We start from the raw sequence: 27615 nt of genomic DNA, 5'->3' as shown, positions 1-27615 counted from the left end.
GTCCGCTAAAAATGGTCTAGTGGCAAGCTACTTGGCTATCTGAATTAATGATGCAAAGTTCAAGAATATGAGCTGAGTTCATTTGGATACTCATAAGCAAGATCCCCTTTCCAATAACTGCTACAAATTTTTATTTTCTACTCAAAACAGTGGGATATATAATCTTCTTTTAGAAGTAGGAAACAAAGACTTCTACTTAGGTACTATAATTATAGATTTTTTTTGGAAAAAAAACCTTTAAAATAATAATATCCCCCCATCATGATTGAAAATAAATGCAGAGAAACTGCTATTTTCTAAGACATTCCAAATTATCGGTATTTTTAAGTGGAAAAACTATAATTAGTATTGAATTAAATTATGAAATTATTTGTTCACACCCTGCCTTGCTCTACAAAGGATTTGATGTGGCAAACATTAAGACAAGAAAAAAAAAAGGTTAAAAGTCGGCCCTAGGGAAAGAAAAAATCTACACACATACAGTAATGATCACTAAAGATATTCTGTGGTTTTGTGTTGATCTTTCATTAAATAAAAATTTAAAAAATAGAACAGATGTATTGTAACCCCATGAGAACAATGTAATCAATAGAACATAGCAAAATCAGGATGAAGTGCTACATTCCTGGTATAATTTGAAAAACAGGCTTTATATACACACAAAAAAAGTATATGACTAGAATCATAATTTAAGTTGTTGATTATAATAGAACACACCATATTAATTATGGGATGCAGAAAGCATGACTTGAAAAAAAATTGATCCTCTGTTTACATACAAATAGCATCATATACTTCTTCATGAAATATTTTATTACAGAATTATATTCTCACATTTTTAAAAACTCAGTGGGGCTGTAAAAATCCTGTAATTTCAAAGGTTGGTATTCTTAAACATGCTCAAAAGAACATAAGCTCCATAAAGACAGGGATTTGGGGGAGGTTTGTTTTGCTCAATGCTATAGCCACAGGGCCTCACGGGTCCTCCATAAATGTTTGTTGAGTGAATCAATGAATGCTCCCAGATCAGGGAATTATGTATTTTTAAACTTCAAGGTCTCCATCCATCAGTAAAAGTTTTTTCCCTTATTTTACATCACGGTGAAGTCAATGGTACTGTCAGCTGCCAAAACAACAGCTGAAAGAAGAGCTCATTGACTCTTTCCATTTATAGAGGCCACTAAAGGTTTTAACACACTAGAAAAAACCTACAGCTGCTCCCTTGTTTAAACAATAAATGACTCATTTCTCTTTACACGTAACACCTAACATCTGAAAAGATTAATGAGTCAGATGCAAACACAGTGTTTTGACGTTTTGAGATTATTCCTCACTAATTGGCAATTTTATAGTCTGTTTTGCTTGAAAAACTATTGAAACAATATTCCTAGCTGCATTTTTTTGACCTGTACACATTTTTCAAGCAACATTTTCCCCCAATATAGGTTATTATAACCCCATCCCTTAAAAATGTAAAAATCCTTTCCTATTTAAATGAAGAAACCAATTTATAGCTTTTGTTCATTGATCTTTATTAAACTCAGGTTAGCCCTTGGTTGTACTATGTGTCTATGGTTGTACATACAGTTGCATCTTATTTTAAATGATTTTACACACTCACTTTTTTCACTCTAGAAAAAGCGGGTTAATGTTTTGACAAAAGTTCCTTACAAAGTTTCTTTATACTGAAGCAGTGGCAAAAAACACTTATGCAAGAGAGGTCACCAAATCTTACCTGACCAAGAAATCAGAAAATAATATCATATTTTTGAAAACTTCAAAGAAGTTTCAATGAATGCAAACAAAGAGCAAGTCAACAAATAAACTATTTATTTAAAAACTATTTAAAACTATTTTCTTACAAAATAAATGTATTCTTGCCAAAACGATATTGAAATTATTTCCAAAATAGTGCCCAAAACTTTACATAGGGGTTGATATCCTCCAAAGTTAGCTAAAATTTTTAGTTTTTACATAAATGGTTACCTAAAAATGACAAGCTTAAGGTTTCTAATTTATATGAGAGTTGGCTTACCTTTGGAGCTATGTGATAAATATATTTAAACCAGATTTTTATAACTAAAAAAGCAGCATTTTGATTACTCCATAAGAATAGTCTTATGCTTTTAGATAACACTTTCAAAACATTTAATGGTGCTGCATAAATTCTTTGTTAAACTCAACATGATACAGTCTTTTAATATCCACAGACTAATAATTTACAAGTATTAGTTACAAAATAAACATACTTACAACAAACCAGATACATTTTGATTACAATTTCAAATATAATTTTTAGAAGACTGGCAATAAAATCTTCGACAAATGAGTTTTTCCTTAATCATTAAAAAAAACTCTCTGAAAAGCTTTTTCTGTAAATGTAAAAACTATGCCACGCCTTATAGCAGGCGACTAGTATCTTTAATCTTGAGATATCTTTAAATAGAAACCCAGCTCAACTCAAGATCAACTCATTACTTCCCAAAGTCCCTGTAGGGTGAATCCATCCTTCAATTTCTCTATTGCAAGCCCCAGTTCTTCTGAAAACACAGGTTCACGATCTTGTTGCTTTTTGGGAGATAAGAGGATGAGATGGGAATAGAGAAGGTGGGCAAGGAAGAGGAAAAAAAAAACAAAAAATAGGTTTCACATAAGTTTGTGAATACTAAATACTGGAATATAGAAAATTTTTTTCATATACTATAGGTAAAATATCCTTACCTTATTGCCATCAGCAAAATAAGCCTATAAGACAAGGAAAATTATATTTCACATACTTGATATATAATAGGTTAACAGGCCAAGGAACAGGTAATTAATTTACAGAACAATTCTGTAACTAACTGTATTTTATATTCTGTTACTGTGTGTCTAATGGTTTTCTCACCTATCTTTACAAGGCTGGTAGCAGAATTCACTTCTTCTGTCAATCATTTATGTCTTCAAGAGTTACGCTTTAAGCGCTAAAAATGTGCTTTGTAATTGGTGTATAACTAGCATTGTTAACTTGAAAGGAGATACAAAGAATGACTAAGCAGCTATAAAATTTCACCCCTACTTTTGGTTTAGAAGAAGATGCTGGCAAAACAAAACAAAGCAATCAGTGCTTCAATGTGTCAGCAAAAGCATATACTGAGGCAGTAGTAGTTTATTATTAACTATCTTATACTTATTTCACACTTTGCTTAAAAACTTTCATTCCCAGAGAGATAGTCTAGTCAGATTCATAGACCACAGTACATAGAAAGTATTATTATTATTTTGGCTATTAATTAAATAGTACAAATTTGGAAACAAGAAAGTTTACTGTTCAAATAGAAATCCATTTTAAGATAATATACCTATAAACTGAAAGGAGGGAGGTCCATCTCATAAAGATTACTTATGGAAAGTACAGACTTTAAATTAATTAAATTAACTATATTTAATATATTCTGTTATCTTAAAGTGTGAAAAAACTTTTCACACATCTGAAATCCTCTGAATAAGTATGTTCTCAAACTATTTCCCAGTTTGGTAATTTAAAAGTATTTTCATACACACACAAAAATCCCTAACCTGAAAAAAAAACTACTCTCCAACTCATGTTTAAGACATTCTAAAAAGTCTCAAGTTCTATGCTATTTTACACACTTAAAGCATTATTTAATTAAACACGACTCAGATTAAAAAAAAAATCACAAGAAATTTAGTAGCTCTTCTTTGTGATGCTCACCACAAAAGCATCTGTGTGATCATCAGAGTCTATTTCTACATCATCTTGAATTTGTTCAACTGTCAGAGCTTCAAGGGACTGTGGCTGAAAATCAGCAGATGTTAAAAAAAGAAAAAAGAAAAAGAAAATCAGTTAAATCAGATGTTAAAATGTATCAGAGACAATATTAATCAAATAAATAATTTTAGTAAAATGTGCTGTGAGAATTGTAAATACCTGTAAAAGGATATCACAGTTACCAACCACTCAAGTCTTACAAAAATCACTGCATAATTTATATTCTATTAAAACTAACATGAATAATAAAATGAGTCAGTTAAACCCAAGCTTTTAAATCTGAAGTCAATATCATCAAAAGATTTAAAATGACAAATTTACACAAACTTAATATGATACTTAGAAATATCCATCAAGAAAAACACTCTCATTGGATTTTATCTGATTTTCTGGTAGTTAAAAACTATCTGTTAGTTTAAGTTTAAAAAAACTAACTTTTGTATAATAGCAAGTTTTAAATTTTCCTCAAAATAGTCATTAAATAGAATTTGTGAAAAAGGAAATTTGTGAAAAAGAAGAACTAAGATTTGTATGGAATACTCTAAAGGTGAAGCAGAATAAATACAGTGCTGGTATCTATTAATTCATTTTTCAAATATTTGAATATCTTTAGTGTATGAGGTACCATGCTGGTACTACCAAAGGTTTAAAGTCTCTGCCCTTACCAGAAAAGGTGTGTAATCTAGTGGGAATGGAGTGAAGGACAAAACACAATTATAAATAACTAAATATCAGGTTGAACTATATGAAATTGCCATTTTAGTAAAAAATGGTCAAATATTAATAATATCATATAGTTCAACCTACAAAAAATAGCTGTAACAAATGCAATATCTATTATAATAGAAGAGTTTGGAGACAGCACAACTTCTGGCTTGTGCATGCCAGAAACTTTCATGAAGAAAAAGCTGGCACGTGATCTAGGGCTTTTAGGATGAGGATGATTTTCATAGGTGGGATTAGGGGAAAGGGTATTTCTGACAGAGGGGATCAGTATCAGCAAAGGTGAGAAACCACAGGATATAGCCGAAGAAGATGAATAATCCAATATCCTGGACAGACAGAAGGAGCTACACAGAATATTGTACTGAATAATGCCAAGGAGTATCATTCACACTGGAGTCTACGTGAACAATGTTCTCTGGGCAGTGCACAGCCTACAGAACCAGACACTGTGGCTGTGCAGATAAGGTGGGAAAGGTAGACTGAAGTTTACTGAAATTTTTTAATACCAGCTCAGAGAATGTGGACTACTTATAAGGTAATTGGTGGGGTAAAGTTGATGGTCGAAGTGTACTGCTGACAAGAGGTGACCTGATGCCCTAGTCCGAGGACAGCTGGTGTTTCAACCATGTTCAGAGCTCTGTGACTGCGTACAAGTAAATTAACCTATCTAAGCCTCAGTCTCCTTAACTGTGAGATACGGCTAATAATAATGATGATGATACACTTTATAGTGTTTTTAGGAGGATTAAACAAGATGAGGCATATAAAGTTCTTAGAGCAGTGAACAGCAAAGAGTAGGCATTCAACATAGCCATTCAACAACTATGAATATTCACTAAGAGCCTATTATGTGCTAGTTTTGATTGCTGGAGATATAATAATTAAAGAAAATAGATAAAAATCCCTAACTTCATGGAGATTATTTATAGTGAAGGAGACTGATTAGTGTTAACCAAAAATAAAGCAAGCAAGTGAGCAAACAAGCAGAACAAGGGATAAAAAAGTGACGGGGGTTGGTGTTTTAGATGGATAGTCCAAAGACCTCCCTGAAGAAGTGGCTTTGGAGTAAGGACTTATATGTGGTGACAAAACAAGCTACTATGGCTGGTTATTATTATGTACTGAGGGCCAAAGAAGGGGAAAAGAAGAGAAATGAAAGGTAGAGACAGAATGGGTAGGAGAACTAACATATTGTCTCCAATGTGCCAGCCACTTTACAGACATGATCAATAACTTTGTAAGAGAGATTACCTTCATTTTATAATGTGAAAACTGAAGCTCAAATTTGCCTAGGATCACAAATAAATGGTGAAATTGGGATTGAAGTCAGGTTTGTCAGGTTCCAAGGACCATGCTTGTTCTATAACATTATTCTACAAGCAAAAGTAGCAAAGGAAACTGCAGTTTGAATAGAAAGAAAGGGATAGGAAAAGGGAAGAGACTGGTACAACTGACTGAATGTGTAAAGTAAGATAATGAGAAAAATAAAAAAGGAAAACCCCAGAGTTTTGAGCACATCTGACTTTGACAATGTTAAAAATAAATAAGTAGTGAATAAATAAATAGATAAATCAGCAAGATACTGCTTTTGAGAAAAATGACAAGATTTTAGGTATGCCAAGTTTGAGATACTCAACCATGTCCTAGTGTAACTTACTGACTTGGAAAATTATTAATTAAATTACTAAGATTAACTTTTTTTTTTTTTTTGCGGTACACGGGCCTCTCACTGTTGTGGCCTCTCCCGTGGCGGAGCACAGGCTCCAGAAGCGCAGGCTCAGCGGCCATGGCTCACGGGCCCAGCCGCTCCGCGGCATGTGGGATCTTCCAGGACCAGGGCATGAACCCGTGTCCCCTGCATTGGCAGGCGGACTCTCAACCACTGCGCCACCAGGGAAGACCCTAAGATAAACTTTTAAATGAGAAATTCAATTCATGTTATTTGGAATGCTCATCTATGTGAAAATATTCAAGAAATATTTGGAACCCTGGTAAGCTTACAGAGTATGCCAAGATCAGAAAGATTTGGGAGTCATCTACAGAAGTACAACTTGAAGAAACTGGAGGAGGAGGTGATATTACTGAGGAATATACAGAGAAGGTAGAGTGAAAGGGAGAATGCTGAAAGAAGTGCAGGTTGGGAAGAAAGCAGAAAATGATGGTTAAGGAGACGAAATAGAGTGTATGTACAATATGGCGTCAACAATCCAGAGACAAGTTTCAGCTGGAAGGGGAAAGGGATATATATGGAATTTGACAGGGAGACAAACAAAGTCTGTCTCCCTGTCTTAAGTATATGGAGCACAACGAGGTTGAAGTCAGAGGGTATGAATTTGTACTTAGCTGTCCAGTCCTACTTCTTGATCTTCCTGGTCACCTGCTGTAGTCCAAGAGCAGGAAGAGAGACAGATAATATATGTGATATGGCTCAACATGCTGAGTATTGGCAGGGACACTGATGAAAGAGTGGGTGGCAGGGACACTAGCAATAGAGTGTACGGTGAGGGCCCCAGGACAAGAACAGATAGCAAGGGAAGGTGTGACAGAGCGCCTCTGGCAAGGGTACCACTGTCAGAGCAGACGGCGAGGAGTCTCTAATGAAGTGGCTGGTGAGGACAACAGTGAAACACCAGATGACAAGGGGCCCAGCCGCAGAGGCTGAAGAGTAAACCCAAAAGACAGCTGATGTACCTGGAGAGTGGGACTGGTGCAGAAACCAGAAGTCGTGAGGAAGGCAAAGAGCAGACATGTGGGCATGATATTCAAAATTTTTCACAACTGACATGGAAGAGGATCTGATGAATAGGAACAGACACAGGCCATATTAGTGGAGCAGCCTCCTGGAGGTCCTATATTGTGGGTCATTGGGGGAAGGGAATGGTGTCTGTGAGGCCTGTAAGGTTTAACCAAATGCTAATGGCTGGCTGAAGTAAAATAAAAATAAAGTTGAAATAAAATAAAAATAAAGAGTGGGGGCTTCCCTGGTGGCGCAGTGGTTGAGAGTCCGCCTGCCGATGCAGGGGACACGGGTTTGTGCCCCGGTCTGGGAAGATCCCACATGCCGCGGAGCGGCTGGGCCCGTGAGCCATGGCCGCTGGGCCTGTGTGTCCGGAGCCTGTGCTCCACGGCGGGAGAGGCCACAACAGTGAGAGGCCCGTGTACCGCAAAAAAAAATAAAAATAAAAATAAAGAGTGGGAGATTCAAATCTCTACATCAGAAGAGCCTTGCATATGGGGACATCTTGGATAGGCTGCTACCTAGACGGGCAGGAATGAATGGTGAAGCAGCCAGGGACAAAACAGGTGGTAGGCACAAATTAGCATTGGCCATACTCACTGAGCAGAGCCTGTATATTCATCATTTTAAACATAGTTTAAAATTAAATTGTACACAATGTGTGTATATCTGAATTTTATAGATTGTGTAAAGGCAATTGAGCAAATTCTGTATATCACACACTGAACAAATTACCTTTTCTTCCATCTCATAATCCACTCCAAATATAGGACTGGTAGAATAGACTTTGTGAAGTGAATTAATTTCCTTAACTGATTCTTGTAGTTTTTCCACAGGATCTATTTTAAAGCCAAGAACATATCCTCCGCTCTGTAAGAGAAAATAATGAAAAAATGAAAAGTCTGAGAAACAGTATTTACAGTATATGATAAACTACAGCTCTAACTGTGCTTACTTCAGAGCACAATATGTAGGCTGATTTTATTTTTTATTTTATTTTTTTGCGGTATGCGGGCCTCTCACTGCTGTGGCCTCTCCCGTTGTGGAGCACAGGCTCCGGATGCGCAGGCTCAGCGGCCATGGCTCACGGGCCCAGCCGCTCTGCGGCATGTGGGATCTTCCCAGACCGGGGCACGAACTCGTGTCCCCTGCATCAGCAGGCGGACTCTCAACCACTGCGCCACCAGGGAAGCCCTGTAGGCTGATTTTTTTAAATTAAAATTTTTATTATGAAAACTTCCAGCATATACAAAAATAGAAGAGTACAATAAATGTCCATGTAGCCATCATCCAGCTTCAACAAGTAACAACATATGGCCAGCTCTGTTCCATATGTAACCTCCCCATCCCCTAAATCTCCTCCCCTCATCCACTCAGGATTATTTTGAAATATATCCAGATATCACATAATTTCATCTGTAAGTATCAAAGCTAATATTTCAAGATTAAAAAAAATATGCCATAGATTGTGAAGGCCAAGGGAACTGAGTTTTTCCTGAGCTAGACCTTGAAAAGGAATAGACTATATATTAAAATAAAAAAGGGAATGGCATACCTGAGGCTATCTCCTTGTAGAATTAGGAAAGAAACTTGCCCATGACAGTTTGTTGGAGAAGAAGTGTTAAAAAATTAAGTACCCATATGGTGATGGTTGAGAGCATACACGTTAGTGTTCAAATCCTGGTTTTACAACACTACATATGATGTATGGTTTACATCATACAACTAGCTGTATGATGCTGGGGAAAGGAGTGAGTAGACATTCATATTTAAATTTAGAATTTAGAAGAGAAAAATCTCTTTTTAAAAAAAATTTATTAAAACACATAAATGCAAAAACCAGGCATAATGGGGCGTAGCAGTCTATAATTAGATACAGTATAATCTGAGTTTGATGGTATAAAATCTCAAATAGGGTGTGTTTATCTGTATAGACCTGTGTTGCTCAAAGACAGTCTTATGAATCAGTCAGACCTGGAATCAAAACCTAGCCCTATCACTTACTGTTATTAGACCATGGGCAAGGTTTCTAACTTCTCCAAGTCTCAGTTTCCTTGAATAAAAAATGGGGAAAAAATAGTAACTGTATCATAGGGTTGTGTAAAGATTGAAACAATGTCATGACTGTAATCATAATTAATATGTCTGCCCAAAAGAGAAATATAAGCAGGATTCTTCCCATGGGGACAATTACTATATGACTTCAAACTCAAACTCTTCATATAATCTCATGTTACAGCTAATACTCTTCTTGGATATAAACTGGTTACTATAAAAATAAAACTAAAAATATAGACTGTCACATAGTTTTTTAAATCTATTAAAGATTAATAAAAATATAAAGTATCTTACCTGCTGAGAGCTTTCTATGACAAGAGCTAAACCAAATTTTGAATCTCTAATCTTTATTGACCGCTAGATATAAAACGAAAAAAAAAAAAGCTTGTTTTTATTATCTGATAGTAGTGACATTTTAACACGTTTTTCAACTTTTACACAGTAACTACTTTTCATAGTCTGAAGAACAGAACTCTTCCTCTTTCCTTTTTCCTTACACTCCTATAGAGATCAATTAAATGAAAAATTTCATACTGGAAATAGGTGGCAAATTTGTAAGGCAACACAAAGATGACATCTCTGAAATATGTACAAAATTCTGACTTAAATGTCCCCTGCTTCAGGGAGTCCACAACTTTTCTGAATATTTTAAACCAAAGGCCAGCAATCCTTTAGTTATGGAGAGCCAGTGTCTTTTGTGGCTCCTACGGCTGGGTTAGTTTTTAAAAGTCCCATGTGCCTGACGTAGAGAATGGACTTGAGGACATGGGAAGGGGGAAGGGTAAGCTGGGATGAAGTGAGAGAGTGGCATGGACATATATACACTACGAAATGTAAAATAGATAGCTAGTGGGAAGCAGCCGCATAGCACAGGGAGATCAGCTCAGGGAGATCAGCTCGGTGCTTTGTGACCACCTAGAGGGGTGGGATAGGGAGGGTGGGAGGGAGACGCAAGAGGGAGGGGATATGGGGATATATGTGTACGTATAGCTGATTCACTTTGTTATACAGCAGAAACTAACACAACAATGTAAAGCAATTATACTCCAATAAAGATGTTAAAAAAAATGTTGCATGTGCCTTCTGTTTCTTACACAATAAATGACTAAATTCTGAAAGAACCTCCACTGCATTTATTGAAAAAAAAAAGTATTGGCATTCATCACTGGGCATCAAAGAAGGCTAGGATAGGTCAAATATAATTAACTCAACTGGTAAGTGTGACATGAGGGTGAAGCGTGGCTAGTGGATGAGCAGTGATACCAGTGGCCTGGGAGAAGGGTAGAGGGGCAGAAGCATAATGACATGCAGGACCTGTAGAAAGTGAAACAAAACGTACTTGCTGGCAGGGTTAGAGAGAACCCTGGAGGATCTAACATTATAACCAGCAGACCAAAAGTCCAAGAAGGATAATAATCTGTGGTAGGTGACTGTGTATCATACTTCCAGACAGATGGGCATTGGAAGTTGAGAAAAAGAGACAAAGAGAGACACAGACAGACAGACAGCCTAAATGGTAATTGTTATGAAAACCTGGGCTTCCATCTAGACTACTTCACACCCTGCCAGGAGTACACACAGTCCTGGTTAAGAACCATAGAACACTGGCATCCTGCTTATGAATAGGTAATATAACCAGGTAACTGTGGATGACACATGCTGGTAAGATAGAAACTGGCAAGAAGATACATATATAAATATACATCTATAGGAAGGGAGTCAGGACAATGGCTGAGGCCCAGAGCTGAAGTTAGAACGTGACTGCCCAGTGACAGGTTGTGATGATATCAGATTGCAAGTTGTTTGGGCCAGGCTGAATTCATTCCAGAATCCGTATTTGGCAACGGTATTCTTAAATAACGAAAAGTATCCTACTTGGAGAACAGAAATCACAAAGTTGTTTACTACTCAGTAATTATTCAGCATAATAGACATTGATATGTAAATGCAATATAAAACAGCAACGAACAATACAAACATCAACTTATCAAATACCTATGTAGACTCTGTCACATATTTCCAGCTACACTTATAAATTCTCGTATTTCTTTAGATGGCCAGAAATAATTTTTTTCCTATCAGATCCTATGATTTTCTGTTTAACGTGTTGTTTTTCTCCACCAGACTGAAAGCTCCTTAAAGGCAGAAACTGCGTACTGGTTCATGAGTTTCATCACTGAGCATAGAGTAGGTGCTCAGTATTTGGCAAATGAATGATCAAATATTTTAAAGTAACTCAGGAATCAAACAATTTAGCAAAAGATAGACTTGGGAATATTTTGCAAAGAATCATCTTTCCCATAGGTTAAGAGGTCTCTTTAAAAAATGACATTTTCCAGATATCACATACATTGTATCTAATACTCAATAAATATTTATTAATGAAACTATTTAGTCTTAAGACTACTTATATTCTGTAATAAGGGTGATTATCATAGGATAGCCTCACAGGATCCTCATTAACTATTTTTATGTTCCATCTAATTTGCACTAGGGTCCAATAAGTAGGGTTTTTTAAAAATGTATAAGATGAAATTCTTCAGATTATTGGAGTTTACTACTTGTTTCACTGAATCACATACTTACCATGAAAGCAGCAGCAGAGTAAAAAGAACCGTCTTCATTTACCCCCCAACAAACTGGTCTCAGGTGTATTAGTTCTTATTCTAAATTTTAACAGCTTTAATTTAAGCTAAAACCATTATGACTAAAAACCATCTTGATTCCTTTCACTGAACTTGTAGTATGAATCCAGCTTATAGTACATGCTGTATCCAAATACAATAAAAACTATTCATTCACAGAATTAATGAATTCGCTCTGGCTTTAAAAGGGTTTGAGCAGAAAGTAGCAAGACAGCCATAAAGTGTGTGGGTCAGTGAGCTGAAGCCATGCCAAAGAACCACTAATACTTGCCTCCTGGAAAGGTTATGGAAAACTTTAGTAGCTAAAAGCCCTTTGAATAAAATCTAAGAAAAATCACCTTAATCTGTATGATAACTATTAAAATTTTTAGACTCCAGTATATTTCTCTCTTAATAGCAAGTTGATAATGGTGCCGTTTCCCTTGAATGGAAGTACAATTGGGTCTTTTCTGATTATCAACATTTAAAAAGTACGCTCTCAGCTAAACTGTTGCCACTAAGGAGAGAGAAAACTCATCTAATCCCAAAAGTCCTATTAACTGTTGAACAGAAATTATTTATTCTACATTAAAATAAGGTCATCAAAATGCATGCACTTACAATTTGCAGATATGGTATACTGACATTAAAACTGTCATTCATATTTGCATGCCACACGATTCTCACATTGGTAATAAAAAAAGTTCCTAAATTTCCCTGTAAAAGAGAGTGATGAGAGAGGCATCAACAATCATGTCTGAATACTTACTCTTTATTTTCTAAACACGAGAATAATTCTGATTCTCACAGCAGCATAAAATACCAGAAATGAGTATTATGGGTAGTTATTCAGATGGGGAGCTGTCTATATCCTATAGAATATTTATCATAGTTTAAAACTAGAACTTTTCAAGTGTGCAAAGTTTATTTACAATTTAAGCTTATGATTCCATGTTTAGCAAGAGCTCTTCAATCAAATGCTACACCTTTGCCACACTGGTTATCAGTCGAATCTAGGTTGTAACACCCACAAAGGCTGGAAACTATTCTTAGTAAGAGACAAATTATTCTCTAGAAATTGATTTTTTTCTTATTCCAACTATTAGTTGCTTGTATGTTTCCTCTGGTCATAATTTCAAGAGGAAATGAAAAGTTACAATCATGGATGTAGGAGTCACCAAATGAGTTATATGTTTAATTCCATAAAGACTGGATTAAAAGGCTTCCATGACTGTCCATCCTATAACTCTCCTCAATCAGCCTAAGTTATCATGATGTGGAGGGTAGTGTGGTATGGGGGAAGAGCGTGGCTGTGGGACAGAATAGATGTGGAAGTCACTTAATTCTTTAGGGCCTGAGTTTTTCATCTGTAAGTGAATAGAGACTGGACTAGATGACCTTTAAGGCCCATTCCAGCTCTAAGTCTACACATAACAAATGTTGATAAAAAGAGCATTAAAACCATACAAATATGAAAATCAGAATATTATGTATATCAAGAGCTATGTTAATTAAGAGCTCTAATGCTTATTTTAACAGTTAAATAAATATACAAACCCAATCATAAATGGAAAAATGATTACCAAAGAAAGCACTGCCCCAAAAGGTTCATTAGTTCTTTGCATGGTACCTGATCACTGGATAAATTCCATACTCCATTGATTTTATCATATACATGTTCTCGTGGTAGTAATCTTAGTTGCTTATTTTGAATTAGTGCACTTCTCAATTTAAAATCACGATACATTTTAGAAGTTTCATATGCTCTATAAAAAAGAACAAAAGACTAATCCAAACTGAAAATGTGATTTTCTTAGATTATGTTTACTTATCTACAAAAATACACAGTTATATACTCAAATAGTTACTAAGGTACATTAAAAATTTTTTCTTCTCATTAAGTTTTGGTGATTATAGTCTTTTGTACTGTATTTGTCATTTCAGTGTAGTATTTACAAATTTTATCTCAGTACCTATATTTAAGATGTCTAATTTTTAAAAAATTTATTTTATTTAATCTATTTTTGGCTGTGTTGGGTCTTTGTTGCTGCATGCGGACTTTATCTCGTTGAGGTGAGCAGGGGCTACTCTTCATTGCGGTGCACGTGCTTCTCACTGCGGTGGCTTCTCTTGTTGCAGAGCACAGGCTCTAGGCACGTGGGCTTCAGTAGTTATGGCATGTGGCTCAGTAGTTGTGGCTCACGGGCCCTAGAGAGCAGGCTCAGTAGTTGTAGCACATGGGCTTAGTTGCTCCGTGGCATGTGGGATCTTCCCAGACCAGGGATCAAACCTGTGTCCCCTGCATTGGCAGGCAGATTCTTAACCACTGTACCACCAGGAAAGTCCCTAGATGTCTAATTTTTAAGTCAATATATATAGTATGGCACAAATGAGAGGAAGCAGATTTTTTTTCTTTAAGCTGAAGAACAATGCTTGCAAAAACAGACATGGAAATTAATTTTTCTATCAAAAAGCTTCCCTTCATTTCTCTGTTTTAGTTAAAGGTACCATTATTCTTTTGATATAAGACTGCAACTACTTTTCTCACTGAAACCTGAAAACATTATGCTCACATCTACCTTTATACAGAAAATTAGAATGAATCTGTACCAACTCCAAAAGATACCCTAGGACAGTGTATGTATTTGTGTGTGTGTATGTATGTAATAAAATTGCTATAACTTTGTTTTCTTTCCATGTCTCCCTATTGATAAATAATAAACACAGAAGAAAATTCTGATTAAATTTTGGTTAATTCTAATTTTAACTCCGCAAAAATACAGGTTAATTTACCCTTTTAATAAAACTAAAGGGTTTTCTTTGCCTGAATAACTTTCAAAATCATTTATATAAATTATAATATGTATTGTTAAACTTCTGATTTTTACATTAATTAATCTTCTAGTATATAAATTATGAAAGAGCAGGATTTGAGCATTTGACTATAAATCTTAATTTCCTTTAGGGTGGTAATCATCAATATTTAACCAGTGGAAAAAAATGGAAACTATTCATGTTATAAATTGTTTTGGAGGGAACACATAACATTTTTATACTATTAAAGAAAAGTAGCTTCTCTGTTCCCTTCATACTCCATTTCATATTACTTCTCTAAGTAAACTGAAATAAAAAGATAAGAATTAGGTATATGCCTAAGAGAGCTTAAAAAAATATGTTTTCTCACAAAAACTTGTACACAAATGCTCACAGCAGCATTATTCCTAACAGCTAAGAAGTGGAAACAACCCAAATGTCTATCAGCTGATGAGTGGATAAACAAAATATGTATCTATACAATGGAATCTTATTCAGCTATAAAAAGGAATGACGTACTGATATACGCTACAACATGTAGCATGCTTGAAAACATTACATAAGTGAAAGAAGTCAGACATAAAATGCCACTATATTGTATGATTTCATTTATATGAAATGCTCAGAATAGGCAAATCCAGAGACAGAAAGTAAATCAGTGGTTGCCAGGGGACCATGGGAATGAGGGAATGGGAAGTGACTACTATGGGGGTTTCTTTTTTGGAGTGATGGAAATATTCTGGAATTGAGTAGTGGTGAATATACAACACTACCAAACTGTAAACTTAAAAATGGTAAATTTTATCTTATGTGAGTTATATCTCCAAGAAAAGCAAACAATTATATAGATTAAAAAAACATCAACATAATTAAAAAATAAAATAACAACTAGGAAAGAAATAAATTTGCAACATACATGACAGATAGGAGTAAAATTAAGAAATTTACAACAGAAAACTATACATAGCCAACAAATATGAAAACTTTCAACATCACTAGTAATAAAAGAAATTCATATTAAAACAATGGTATATATACATACTATATATATCTGTGTGTATAAGTTTTTGTGTGTGTGGTTTTTTTTTTTTTGGCCTGTCATCTTAGCCAAACTTTAAAAAAAATCATAGTACTTAGGGCTGGTTAAAAAAAAAAAAAAGAGCTGGGGTAGTAAAAAGAGAATAAGAAAACAAAAAATCAAACAACCACAAAACAACAAAAAATTTCTCTTTAGAGAAATTACCCAATCATGCCTTCTACTGTTAGAAAAATAACCTTAATTCCTTAACTGAATTATTCAACTTGGTTATCCACATTGAACGAATTCTCTATTTCATTTTTAACTACCTTGGTAGCTAATTTAATAGACTCTTCAGCAGTTTTATGTGTTTTATAAATACCTTCAAAGTGTTTATTAAATGGTAATGCTACATGTTCTATGTATCTTCAGGATGTTTGCAATAGAGCTTGGAGGAAGACAGCACCACATGTTGAAATTTTACCCTCTAAACCTTTATATCATAGAATTACCTTAAAAATATTCAATAATCTATAAAGTATTACCATACCTGTGTACTGCAATCACAGAAGTAAAAAGTCTAGGACTTCCAGGAACCAAATTTGTAAATATAAACTCAAAACGAGTACTGTTACATTTTGTTAGTATATAAAGAGCTTCAGTTTGGCCTCGTAATTTCTGTAAAGACAAATTTATTTAAAGCTTCAGATTTTAAGAGCAATTTCTCATTTATAGTAAAAACAAACATCAACCTCAAATATCTACTGTTTCTTCACTATATATATTTCAATAAGATTTTTCAGACTTACAGAATTAGCAGTCCTTGTTGTAATATTCAATATGCAGTTGTAACCAATAGCTAAAATTTAAAAGCAAAGAATTTAAAGAACATGGTACAATAAATTGAGGGAAAAAACTATATATACAGAACTTTTAAGTTTAAAAAATTAAATATATATAAAAATACAATTAATATTTTTTTATGAAATATCTACAAATTTAAGTTAAATAATTAAAAGGACTAGAAAGATAATTCTGCCTCTTTTGAACAAAAATATTCTCAACATGGGGAAAAAGGAGGTTTGCTTCTCTAAAACCTATACAGTATTATTTACTAAAAATCTTAGCACCACAACATCAAGAGAAAAAGTCTAGCTGGAAAATCTACGATACCTTTAAAAAACAAATGAAACAAATTTAACACAATGAAAGATTGTACTTTTATTAGAATTTAATCTCCCTTCTTTGGTATTACTTGAAACAGGTTATAGCAAGTTTCAAAGTAAAGTAAAAAATGAAACCAAAAATCATTCAGTGTATATGTCCAAGAGACAAAATGGACAGACTGAAAAAAACATTCCTTTTGTATTATGAGGCAGTCTGTGGTTAGTCTAGGGTTTCTTAAGCTTTTATCAATTAAAGTTTTTCACATATTTCATAGTATAGCTTCTGCTGGTGTCAAGAGCCACTGTGCAAGTTTACTTGACAAATTATTTTTTTTTCTTTCATGCTAACAAAGATACTTACAAAGATTGACTCTGAGTAATGCCAAAGAGTGCCAGATAATTCTTAAATTTGTTACTAAGAGTCTACCTAAAAGCAAACAAACAGAAAAATAAATTACCTTAAATAAGGACCCATTTTTGCAGTATAGAATGAGATGGACATGAAACTTCTGGCCCAGTACCAACAGCAACACCCACAGATGTTTTTCATACAGTTATTAATTGAAAATACTTATTGCGCATATCCATTCTAGGTAAGGTATACAATGTGTGATTCAGAATCTCAGAGAAACAAAATCTGATAGTTACTGAAAAAATACAGGTATTCACTGCCAACACCTTGGTTTGACTCAACTGACAGAGGAGAAAACTTTGTACTGTTTTTTTTTTTTTTCTCAGTAGAAGCTGTTCTGGGTGTCCCAGTAGGTTATATGCGTCCAATTGAGTATGAGTACAGGACAGTATAATTATTAAGCCATTCAGTGAAATCACACTTCTCAAAGAACTCTCATATATATATGAATCCCTGCCATTTGAGCAGTCTCTTAGCAGTTCTCATTTAAATGAGCCATATACTCATATACCCAGTTTTTTTGCTGTGAGCAAACTTTTTCCTCATATGAAGTTATGGCTAGGCTGAAGTCTGTTTAAGGCTTATGCTTTTCATTCTTAGCCTCAAACTGATGTTCTTACACTGAAATATGTACTGTTAGATAAACTTCATTTCTCAAAGTATGTCCTATGAAATAGTAGTCCCTATAGATGCTCCAAGAAAAAAAAAAGTCAAGTAAATCTGTGCATGGTAAACTATGTGTCTTAGAAGTTTGTAATACAATTAGCATATGAGGATAGTTTTGAAATATCTTGAACTAGTATCTTGAACTAAGTTAACTCTCTTAACTTTAACACATTTCTTCAGCAAATTATAACAATGGAATTCTTTTGATGAGTTATCTATAGCCATGTCATACTCCTTCCTCCCTGAAAAAACCCCTAGAATATCCAAAATCAGAGAAACTAAGCCTGTGTGAATGCTGGAGTGAGATGGGATAGGAGGTCCTAAAAACTAAGGAAGGCGTTATCAAGAGAAACTGTGGAACATTACATGGTATGTTTGACAAATAGTAAGTCACCCAGCATGGCTAGAGTGTAAAGTTCCCACAAGATCACAGAGGACTAGACCTGCATCTATCAGTCAGGGTCAAACAGAAAAGAGATGGCTCACTTAAATTAGGATAACTGGGGTTTATTTACAGAAGGACTTATTACAATGGTATGGGGTGGGGCATCAGGAACCATAATTGACATATAATGCTGTTTCATATCTTATTCTCCAGCTAATATAACTTAACGTTTGTAATTTAAACCAGAAATATAAAATACATTGGAAATATACTCACCTTTATCCCCATTATTTCCTTTGGTGTCTTCAATTGAATCTAAACAATCAATAAGGACTTCTCCAGGTCTTGTTTTCATTTGTCTAAAATAAATATAAAGGCTTTAATTTTTTAGCTACAACTATACCCGCTTACCATCTAGTGAGGGAGAGAAAAGGCATATGCATATAAAACAGACAAAAGTATAAATAATACAGTACCAAATGCTCAGGCATTTGAAAATAAGGTTTTCAAGAACTTAAAGAACCTGGAGATCAAGTGGGGCCTGGAGTGACCAGGGACATGGAGAGAAGTCAGAACTAAAGGAGAGGTAGGATTTGGAGAAACAAAAGAGAGAGAGGAGAACCTATGATTAAGGACCAGAAATAAGAAATGATAAGAGAATGTAGGAAGACTGGCCTGGCTGGGGAAGAAGGTACATGTTGAGAGGTAGTGAAAAATACAGTAGGATAGGTAAGAAGGAACCAGATTATGGATAACCTAGTATGTCAGTCAGATAGATATGGGTTTTATCCTGTGGACAGTGGAGAAGCCCCAGAGGTTTCTGAGTAAAGCAAAGGAGTCATGCAGTTATGGAAGGAACAGATTAAAGTAAAGCAACATTTGGACTTGGTACACAATCAGATAAAGGAGACAAAAGGAAATAAAGAATGAAGAATAGGTTGCTGACTGATAGAATGTAATCTAGAGTGCCGAAAGAAAAGAAAAGAAAAGAAAAACCTAGCAGAATATGTGGTAGAGCCTTCTAACACATTCTCGATAAAACCAACTCAATTACCTACTGGAAATACAGACATGATCATATACTTCACTGTTGAAAAGCCATATTACCCCACTACCTAGATGATGAAGTCCAAAATCCTCAACTGAATATTTCACAATCTAGCTAATCTACCTTTCTATTTGCACCTCCTTTCTCTACCTGCCAGACCCTGCTTCTAGCCAATGAGATTTATACCTCTAAGACTCTAAATCTAATTTTTTTTTTCTTTTCTTCCTTTTCATTTTTCTGGAATACTCTCCTCCTGTATACCCTAGCAAGGCCCTGACCATTCATCAAGGCTCAATTCAAATATTATTTTTTCTTTGAGGCCTTCCCTAGGAAGAATGAACTTTTCTGTTTCTATGGTCCTCCAGCTTTTTGTTCATTTTTTCCATGACAGTATTTACCACATTTTTTATAGTTAGTTGTTTACATCTATCTCCTGCAGTAGAATGGGGGTGGGGTGGGGGAAGGGTCTCATTTCCTATTATTTTTGTATCTTTAGCTATCAGCACAGTCACCAGTACATAGTAAGCATCTGATAAATGTTTAATAAACTGAAAATGTTCATGAAATGAATCTTTGCTTAAGAACCCTCCAAGAATAGCAGGAAAAGTCAAAGAATGTGTGCAATATGTAACCGTTGCTTATAACTTTACAAATTCCCTTCCCTCACAACGCCTTAAAGGATCCAAGACCATATCAGTATTATATATCTAGCCACAGCTAAGCCTGGAAAATTAATATTTCATTTTTTCCACCTAAGAAAGTTCTGTTCATAATAAAAAATCATGCGAATTGGCTAAGAAGCTCCAAACCATCAACCCAAGAACCTTAGCTTTACTGTTTTCCAACACTTACTATCCCAATGGGCACTTTTTTCCTGGACTGCCGGCAGGAGGTTTCTAACTATTCTCTTTAAAACATGAAAATTTCCAAAAACAGGGCTTCTGTTTGAGAGGCTCCAAAAGAGGGTTCCTTCTTCCTGTTGGTGATTTAGATGAATAACTAGAAACGAAGCTTACCACGGAAATAAAGTCTGCATGGTCAGGGATTTTGGAGAATGCTTACTCTCACTTCCCTCGGAGACTCAAGCTTTAGAACAGTGAAGTCATTTTTCTAAGGGCCCACAATGTGTGTTCTTATTCTAGACCTAGTTTCTGAACCCTCGTTTCCAGAGTCCCTGCTCCACATTCCTTCCACCTTACGAAACTGGCACCGCAAGCTCACTGGGTTGTACTGGACGCCCAAGCCCAAGGTGGTCCCTGCAGTGTTTGGGCTCAGCTTCCGACATGTCCCCCGGGTCAAGACGCGACCGGGGATCGTAAGGGACCGAAACTGCGTACAATCTAGACGCGCTCCGGCTGTGGCGCCTGGGGAGGGCCGCTGGGCCTCGGACAGTCTGGGGTCTCCTGAGGTGAGGACAGCAGACGCCAACCTCCTCCCACCCTCGCGAGGGTCTTAGGCTCCGCCCGCGGGTCGGGAAATCGCGCCGCGGCGCCCTCTATAGGCTCCCGGCCACTGGGGAATCTTGGCGACTCACTGCGAGGACACGTCGAAGCGGACATCCCGGTCCTCCCAAAGCGCATCCAGCACCGACATGGTGACCGCGGCGGCGGCCTAACGGCGTCTCGCCGGCTCCAAGACAACGGGCCGCCCCTGGCACGACGTCTACGGCGGGCGCCGAGACCCAAACTTCCTCGAGGTAGTGTGCGCGCTTTCCCGGCCCTGTGGTGTAGTTAAGCGGATTTGAGGCTCCAGGCAGGTTTCCGTGCCTCAGAGAAGCAGAACTGGCCCCGGCTCAGGAGCGGGTGCTTGACTTCTGAGTGACCTTCCGCACCTCCAGACTCGCCTTCTTAAGCCGTTCCTCCCCACCCACCCCCTTCCGTTCCTCTCCCTACACTGTCGGGAAATTTAGCCTTAGGGACTTACCAGGCGGTTCACTAGTTAGGACTCCGCGCTTCCACTACTGGTGGCCTTGGTTCCATCCCTGGTGGGCCAACTAAGATCCCGCAAGCCGCGTGGTGCGGTCTGAAAAAAGAAAGAGAGAAATGTAGACTTAAAACTCGAAATTCCTCGTCTGGCTCTGCCTCCTCCGGCCCAGCACACCTCATGCCGTCCTCGCGCCTTCTGCTTGCTCTCCAACCAGGCAGGGCTCAGCACCTTTGGAGGGCGCCCCCTTTCTCTGTCTGAACTCTCGTTCTCCAGATCTCTACCTGGCCCGTCCTTTGTCACTTAAGCCTCAGCTCAAAAGTGAACTAAAGCGGTCCTTAACCTTTCTTCTCTCGCTCTGCTGTGAGTACCTTGAGGACAGAGTTCCCTTTGAACCCACGCGAGCACAGAGTAGGCATTCGGTAAGTACTTTTCGAATGTATCAAAGTGCCGTCCTTCCCTCAGTTCATGACAGTTCTCTAAATCAATGGTTCCGAGTGTGGTCCGGGGACTCCAGGAGGTCCTCAAGATCCTTGCAGGGCGCCCACAAGGTCCAAATGTATTTTTAATAATACTATTTGTCTTTTTAATTCTCAGTCTCCCTTTGAGTGTACAGAGGAGTTTTTTAGAAGCCACATGATGTGAAATTGAATGTGAAAGAGATATGAGAAAACAGCTGTCTTAATATCAAGATGGATGTTAAAAAAGATTTGCAAAAAGGTAAAACAATGTTACTCTTCTCACAATTTTTTGAAAATATAATTTTTAAAATGTAATATATGTTAATATATAATGAGGTTATTTTTACTTTTAAATGAATTAAGTGAATTTTTAAACATATCAATAAATATCAATAGCTATAACCCATATAAACAAAAACTCTTTCAGATCCTCAATGATATTTTTAAGGGTGTAAAGGGGTCCTGGGATCAAAAGTTTGATCACTTTAAATTATCTGGCACCCTGGTGTGTCAGGCTTTGTTCCAAATACTGGGTATATTCATATGAAAGGCATGAGGAATTTTTCTCGGTTGACGAAGGTAATGGAGACAAAGGAACATGTGGTGGACGCAGACTAAAGTGGCCCCCATTGAGTCATGCCCTTGTATTATCCCATCCCCTTGGATGTGAGCAGAACCTGTGACTTTCATCCAGCTAATAAAATATAGCAAAGATGATGGGATGTAAAAGTGACGGGATATCCTTCCCATGTTTATACTATGTTAAATAAGGCTGGATCTCAGCTGGCTGGAGCAAGAGAGACTCTCCTGCTTGCCTTGAAGAAGCCACCTGCTATGACACCGCCTTTAGGGCCAGCAGTCTCACGTCCTATAGGTGCAAGGAGCTGAAATCTGCCAACAACCTGAATGAGCTTGGAAGCAGATCTTTCCCCAGTAAAACTTCTGATGAGGCCTTAGCCCCAGGAAGTATCTGGATTGCAGCCTGGTTGTGACCCTAAGCAGAAAACCCAGGTAAGTCATGCTTGGACTTCTGATCTACAAAAACAGGGAGATAATAAATGTCTGTAGTTTTAAGCTGCGGTCATTTGTTATATGCTGCAATAGAAAACTAAGACAGAGATTGGTATCAGGAGTGGTGTGCTACTCTAACAAATAGCAGAGGCTATTAGACCCAGCAAAATTCTGCTGGTGGGAAGCAGGCTGATAAAATTACTCACCTGTTGGGAATTCCCTGGTGGTCCAGTGGTTAGGACTTGGCGCTTTCACTGCCAGGGCCTGAGTTTGATCCCTGGTTGCGGAACTAAAGATCCTGCAAGCTGCAAGGTGTGGCCAAAAAAAAAAAAAAAAAAAAAAAAAAAATTACTCGCCTGTAAACATGTGCTACATTTCATGAAAAAGCAAGGATAACTCAGAGGATCTGAGCACCATGGAAGATTATTCCCAGATCTTAAACCTTAAGCAGTAAAAACCCAACATTTGCGCAGATGGATGTCAGAATTGTTATATGGCAGTGGCTCATTTGTACCTTCCATTTCCCCCCTGTTGAACTGGAATGTCTCTAACTGTTCTCCTATGCCAGTCCCACCATTGTATGATGGGAGTGTTGGGAGCACTGATCTCTTTAGTTTCACAGGTCACTAAGGGGAATTGTGCTTCAAGGAACTGCACTTAGTGAATTATAGCCAGGAGCCTCATTTGCTCAGATGTAAATGATTTAGATGATGAGATCTTGGATTTTGAGCTGATGCTGTAATGTGATGAGAGGGGAACCTGGGGACGGAGTACACAGTTTTGTTTTGTTTTTTTTCCTTTGGGAGAGGCATGAATTGTTCAGGGCTATAGGCAGAATTCCAGGTGGCCTCTAAGATTCCCACCCATGGTGTACATATCTTATGTAATCCCCTCCCCTTGATTGTGGAAGAATCTATGTATAGGATATGAGTCTTGTGGTTAGATTATGTTGTATGGCAAAGATGAAAGAGTTTTGCAGATGCGATTAATGCCCTTTGAATTAGTCAAAAGGGAGACTATCCTTGGTGGGCCTGAACTTATCAGGTGAGCCCTTAAAAGAGATTTTCTTGCTGGCTTTGATGAAATAGTGTCCAAGTTATGAGAGAGCCACATGTCTAGGAACTGAGGGCAGCCTTTAAGAGCTGAGAGCCAGCAAGAAAACGATAACTCCAGTCATCCAACCACAAGGAACCAATTCTGCTAAGGAACCTGAATGAGCTTGGAAGGGGACCCCAAACCTCAGATGAGATCACATCCCTGCAGACACCTTGATTCCAGGTAAGCAAAGAACTCAGCCCAGACTCTTGACCCACAGAAAACACTGTGAGACAATAAGTTTGTATTGCTTTTAATCTGAGATGGTGATAATTTATTACAACAACATTAAATTAATGCCCTGACATCACAGTAGGACCTTTGAAACAAAGACTGAAATGACTATTTTTCAGTGCTTTTAACTGGGCCTTCATATACTTTGTTTCCCAGACTTTTTTTTCTCCTGCATTTGTAAGTAAAGTTTTGTGTGTGTGTATGTGTTTTTACGTTTTAAATCAATTTTATTGAGGTATGATTTACATATAATAAAATATACCCATTTTAGATGAATTTTGACAAGTATATACATCCACGTAACCACTTCCATAATGAAGCTACAGAACATTTCCGTCACCCCAAAAAGTTTTTTCATGCCCCTTTGCAGTCAACTTCAGGTTCCAGAAACCATTTGTTTGCTTTCTGTCACTGCAGATTTTTTTCATTATTTTTGTTGTGGTACAATATATGTATATATATAACATTAAAAGTGCCATATTGTAAATTGATTTTGTGTGTTCTAGGATTTTATATAAATGGTGTAATAAATTACATACTATAGGGCTTCCCTGGTGGCACAGTGGTTAAGAATCCACCTGCCAGTGCAGGGGGCACAGGTTCGAGCCCTGGTCCTGGAAGATCCCACATGCTGCGTAGCATCTAAGCCCGTGCACCACAACTACTGAGCCTGCGCTCTAGAGCCTGCAAGCCACAACTATTGAAGCCTGCGTGCCTAGAGCCTGTGCTCTGCAACAGGAGAAACCACCGCAATGAGAAGCCTGCACACTGCAATGAAGAGTAGCCCCCGCTCACTGCAACTAGAGAAAGCCCACACACAGCAACGAAGACCCAATGCAGACAAAAATAAATAAATAAAATTATTTTAAAAATTATATACTATATATACTCTTCTGTATCTGGCTTCTTTCATTTTGCAGAATGTTTTGAGGTTCATCCATATTGATACATGTATCAGTAATTTGCTCCTTTTTACTGCTGTCTTATTTTGCATTCTATGGATAAACTGCAGTTTGTTTCACATGTTGGACATTTGGGTCATTTCCAGTTATCATTAATAAAGTTGCCAATAGCAATAATGCATAAGTCTTTTTGTGGATATAGATTTTAATTTCTTTTGAGTAAATTCCTAGGAGTGGAATTACTGGGTCATATGGTAGGTGTATTTTTTTTTTCTTTTTTTTTGCGGTATGCGGGCCTCTCACTGCTGTGGCCTCTCCTGTTGCGGAGCACAGGCTCCGGACGCGCAGGCTCAGCAGCCATGGCCCAAGGGCCCAGCCGCTCCGCGGCACGTGGGATCCTCCCGGACCGGGGCATGAACCTGCGTCCCCTGCATCGGCAGGCGGATTCTCAACCACTGCACCACCAGGAAGCCCTGTAGGTGTATTTTAAACTGCCATCTGTTTTGCATAACAGTTGTACCATTTTACATTCCCACCAACAATGTATCTCCATCATTTGTCAATCTGTTCAATTTTGCCATTCCATTGGGTATGTAGTGGTACCTCATTGTGGTTTTAATATGTATTTCCCTGATGACTAATGGTATTAATCATCTTTTCGTGTGCTGATTGAACATTTGTAAATCCTTTTTGTAAATTGTCTGTTTATGTCATTTCACATTTTTTAACAGGTTGTTTGGTTTTGTATTATTGAATTTTGTAAGAGCAAAGTCCTTTGTTAGATATGTGTATTGAGAATATCTTCTCTCAGTCTCTGGTTTGCCTTTCCATTTCTTAACTTTTTTCTTCCAAAGAGCAGAAGTGTTTAGTTCTTAATGTTAATGAAGTTTAATTGATCATTTTTTCTTTACTATTTAATATTTTCTGTGTACTGAGAAATCTTCCTCAACCTGAGATCACAACAGTTTTCTTCTAGAGGTCTTAACAGTTTTAGATTTTCATTATGTATATGATCTGTTTCAGGTTAATTTTAATGTATGATATGAGGAAAGGTAGAGGTTCATTTTTGTCCCTCATGAGATTCCTTTATTTTCTATATGAATATTCAGTTGTTCTAGCACCACCTTTTTTGTTGAAGTATAGTTGATATACAATATTATTGGGTTGGCACAAAAGTGCCTTTTAAGTAAAAATAAAAGACACATTTTTCATTTTCACCAAGAATTTTATTGAACAACATATTCACCGTTTTGTTCCACTACCTTCTGCCATTTTTCAGGCAACTTCATAGTTCTGTCTTCACAAAACTTTTTATCTTTTTGAGCAAAGAACTCTTCCAGGTGCCTTTTACAGTTTTCCAGGGAATTGAAATTTTTTCCATTAAGAGAATTTTGTAAAGACCGAAATAAATGGAAACCCGAAGGTGTAATGTCTCATGAATACGGCGGATGAATCAGAACTTCGCAGCCAAGCTGTAACAGTTTTTGCCTGGCCATCAAAGAAACATGCAGTCTTGTGTTACCTGATGGATGATGTGTTTTCTGTTGACTAATTCTGGATGCTTTTCATCGAGTGCTGCTTTCAGTTGGTCTAGTTGGGAGCAGTACTTGTTGGAATTAATCATTCGGTTTTCGGGAAGGAGCTCATAATAGAGGATTCCCTTCCAATCTCACCATATACATAACGTCACCTTCTTTGGATGAAGACCGACCTTTGGTGTGGTTGGTGGTGGTTCATTTCGCTTGCCCCACGATCTCTTCTATTCCACATTATTGTACAGTATCCACTTTTCATCGCCCATCACAATTTGTTTTAAAAACGGAACGTTTTCTTTACATTTAAGTAGAGAATCGCATGCGTAAATACGGTCAAGAAGGTTTTTTTTTTTTTTTTTGCTTAACTTATGTGGAACCCAAACATCAAAGCGATTAACATAGCCAAGCTGGTACAAATGATTTTCAGCACTTGATTTGGGTATTTTGAGTAGGTCGACTCTCTCCCGCGTGGTATAACATTGCTTGTTCTCAGTTAATGTCTCGATTTGATCGCTGTCAACTTCAGCTGGTCTACCGACCGTGGAGCACTGTCCAGCAAGAAATCTCCAGCATGAAACTTCGCAAACCACTTTTGACATGTTCGATCAGTCGCAGCATCTTCTCCATACACTGCACAATTTTTTTTTTGCGTTTCAGTTGCGTTTTTACCTTTCTTGTAAAATAATAAAGCATAATATGCCAGAAACGTTGCTTTTTCCCCCTCCATCTTCCGTATTAAAATGGCTACACAAAAATTCATCAATTTTGATAAGTTCTTTTTCAAAATGCATGCTGATATGACAGCTGTCACATACAATCTAACAAAATTGTTTCGAATGAAGTTAAAGACAACTAAGTGCTACTAGAGCCATCTTGCGGAAAAAACCGAAAGAACCTTTTGGCCAACCCAATATATAAGTTACGGGTGTATAATATAGTGATTCATAATTTTTAAAGGTTATACTCCATTTATAGTTATTATAAAATATTGGCTATATTCCCTATGTTATACAATATATCCTTGTAGC

At 37.0% G+C, this 27615-nt stretch overlaps 1 protein-coding gene across 2 annotated transcripts; it reads right to left on the bottom strand.

Moving 5' to 3' along the window:
- Positions 1–1810: 1810 nt before the first annotated feature.
- On the bottom strand, positions 1811–21383 carry BBS5 (Bardet-Biedl syndrome 5). Of its 2 annotated transcripts, XM_024761429.1 has the most exons (13): positions 21350–21382; positions 20961–21145; positions 18655–18737; positions 17277–17342; positions 16559–16608; positions 16300–16427; positions 13548–13683; positions 12539–12634; positions 9588–9650; positions 7971–8105; positions 3716–3799; positions 2722–2745; positions 1811–2568 (listed from the first exon to the last, which is right to left on the bottom strand). In XM_024761429.1, the coding sequence occupies exons 2-13, from the start codon at positions 21017–21019 to the stop codon at positions 2467–2469; spliced, it is 1026 nt and encodes a 341-aa protein (XP_024617197.1). In that variant the 5' UTR covers positions 21020–21145; positions 21350–21382; the 3' UTR covers positions 1811–2466. The 2 variants fall into 2 exon arrangements, with proteins under 2 accessions (XP_024617197.1, XP_024617198.1); XM_024761430.1 differs by lacking the exon at positions 9588–9650 and having other exon boundaries at positions 2153–2568; positions 21350–21383.
- Between the last annotated feature and the right edge of the window lie 6232 nt (positions 21384–27615).

This window comes from Neophocaena asiaeorientalis, unplaced genomic scaffold (assembly GCF_003031525.2).
Source record: "Neophocaena asiaeorientalis asiaeorientalis breed wild unplaced genomic scaffold, Neophocaena_asiaeorientalis_V1.1 scaffold578, whole genome shotgun sequence".
NCBI lineage: Eukaryota > Metazoa > Chordata > Mammalia > Artiodactyla > Phocoenidae > Neophocaena > Neophocaena asiaeorientalis.
This window is presented reverse-complemented; position numbering and strand designations above follow the sequence as displayed.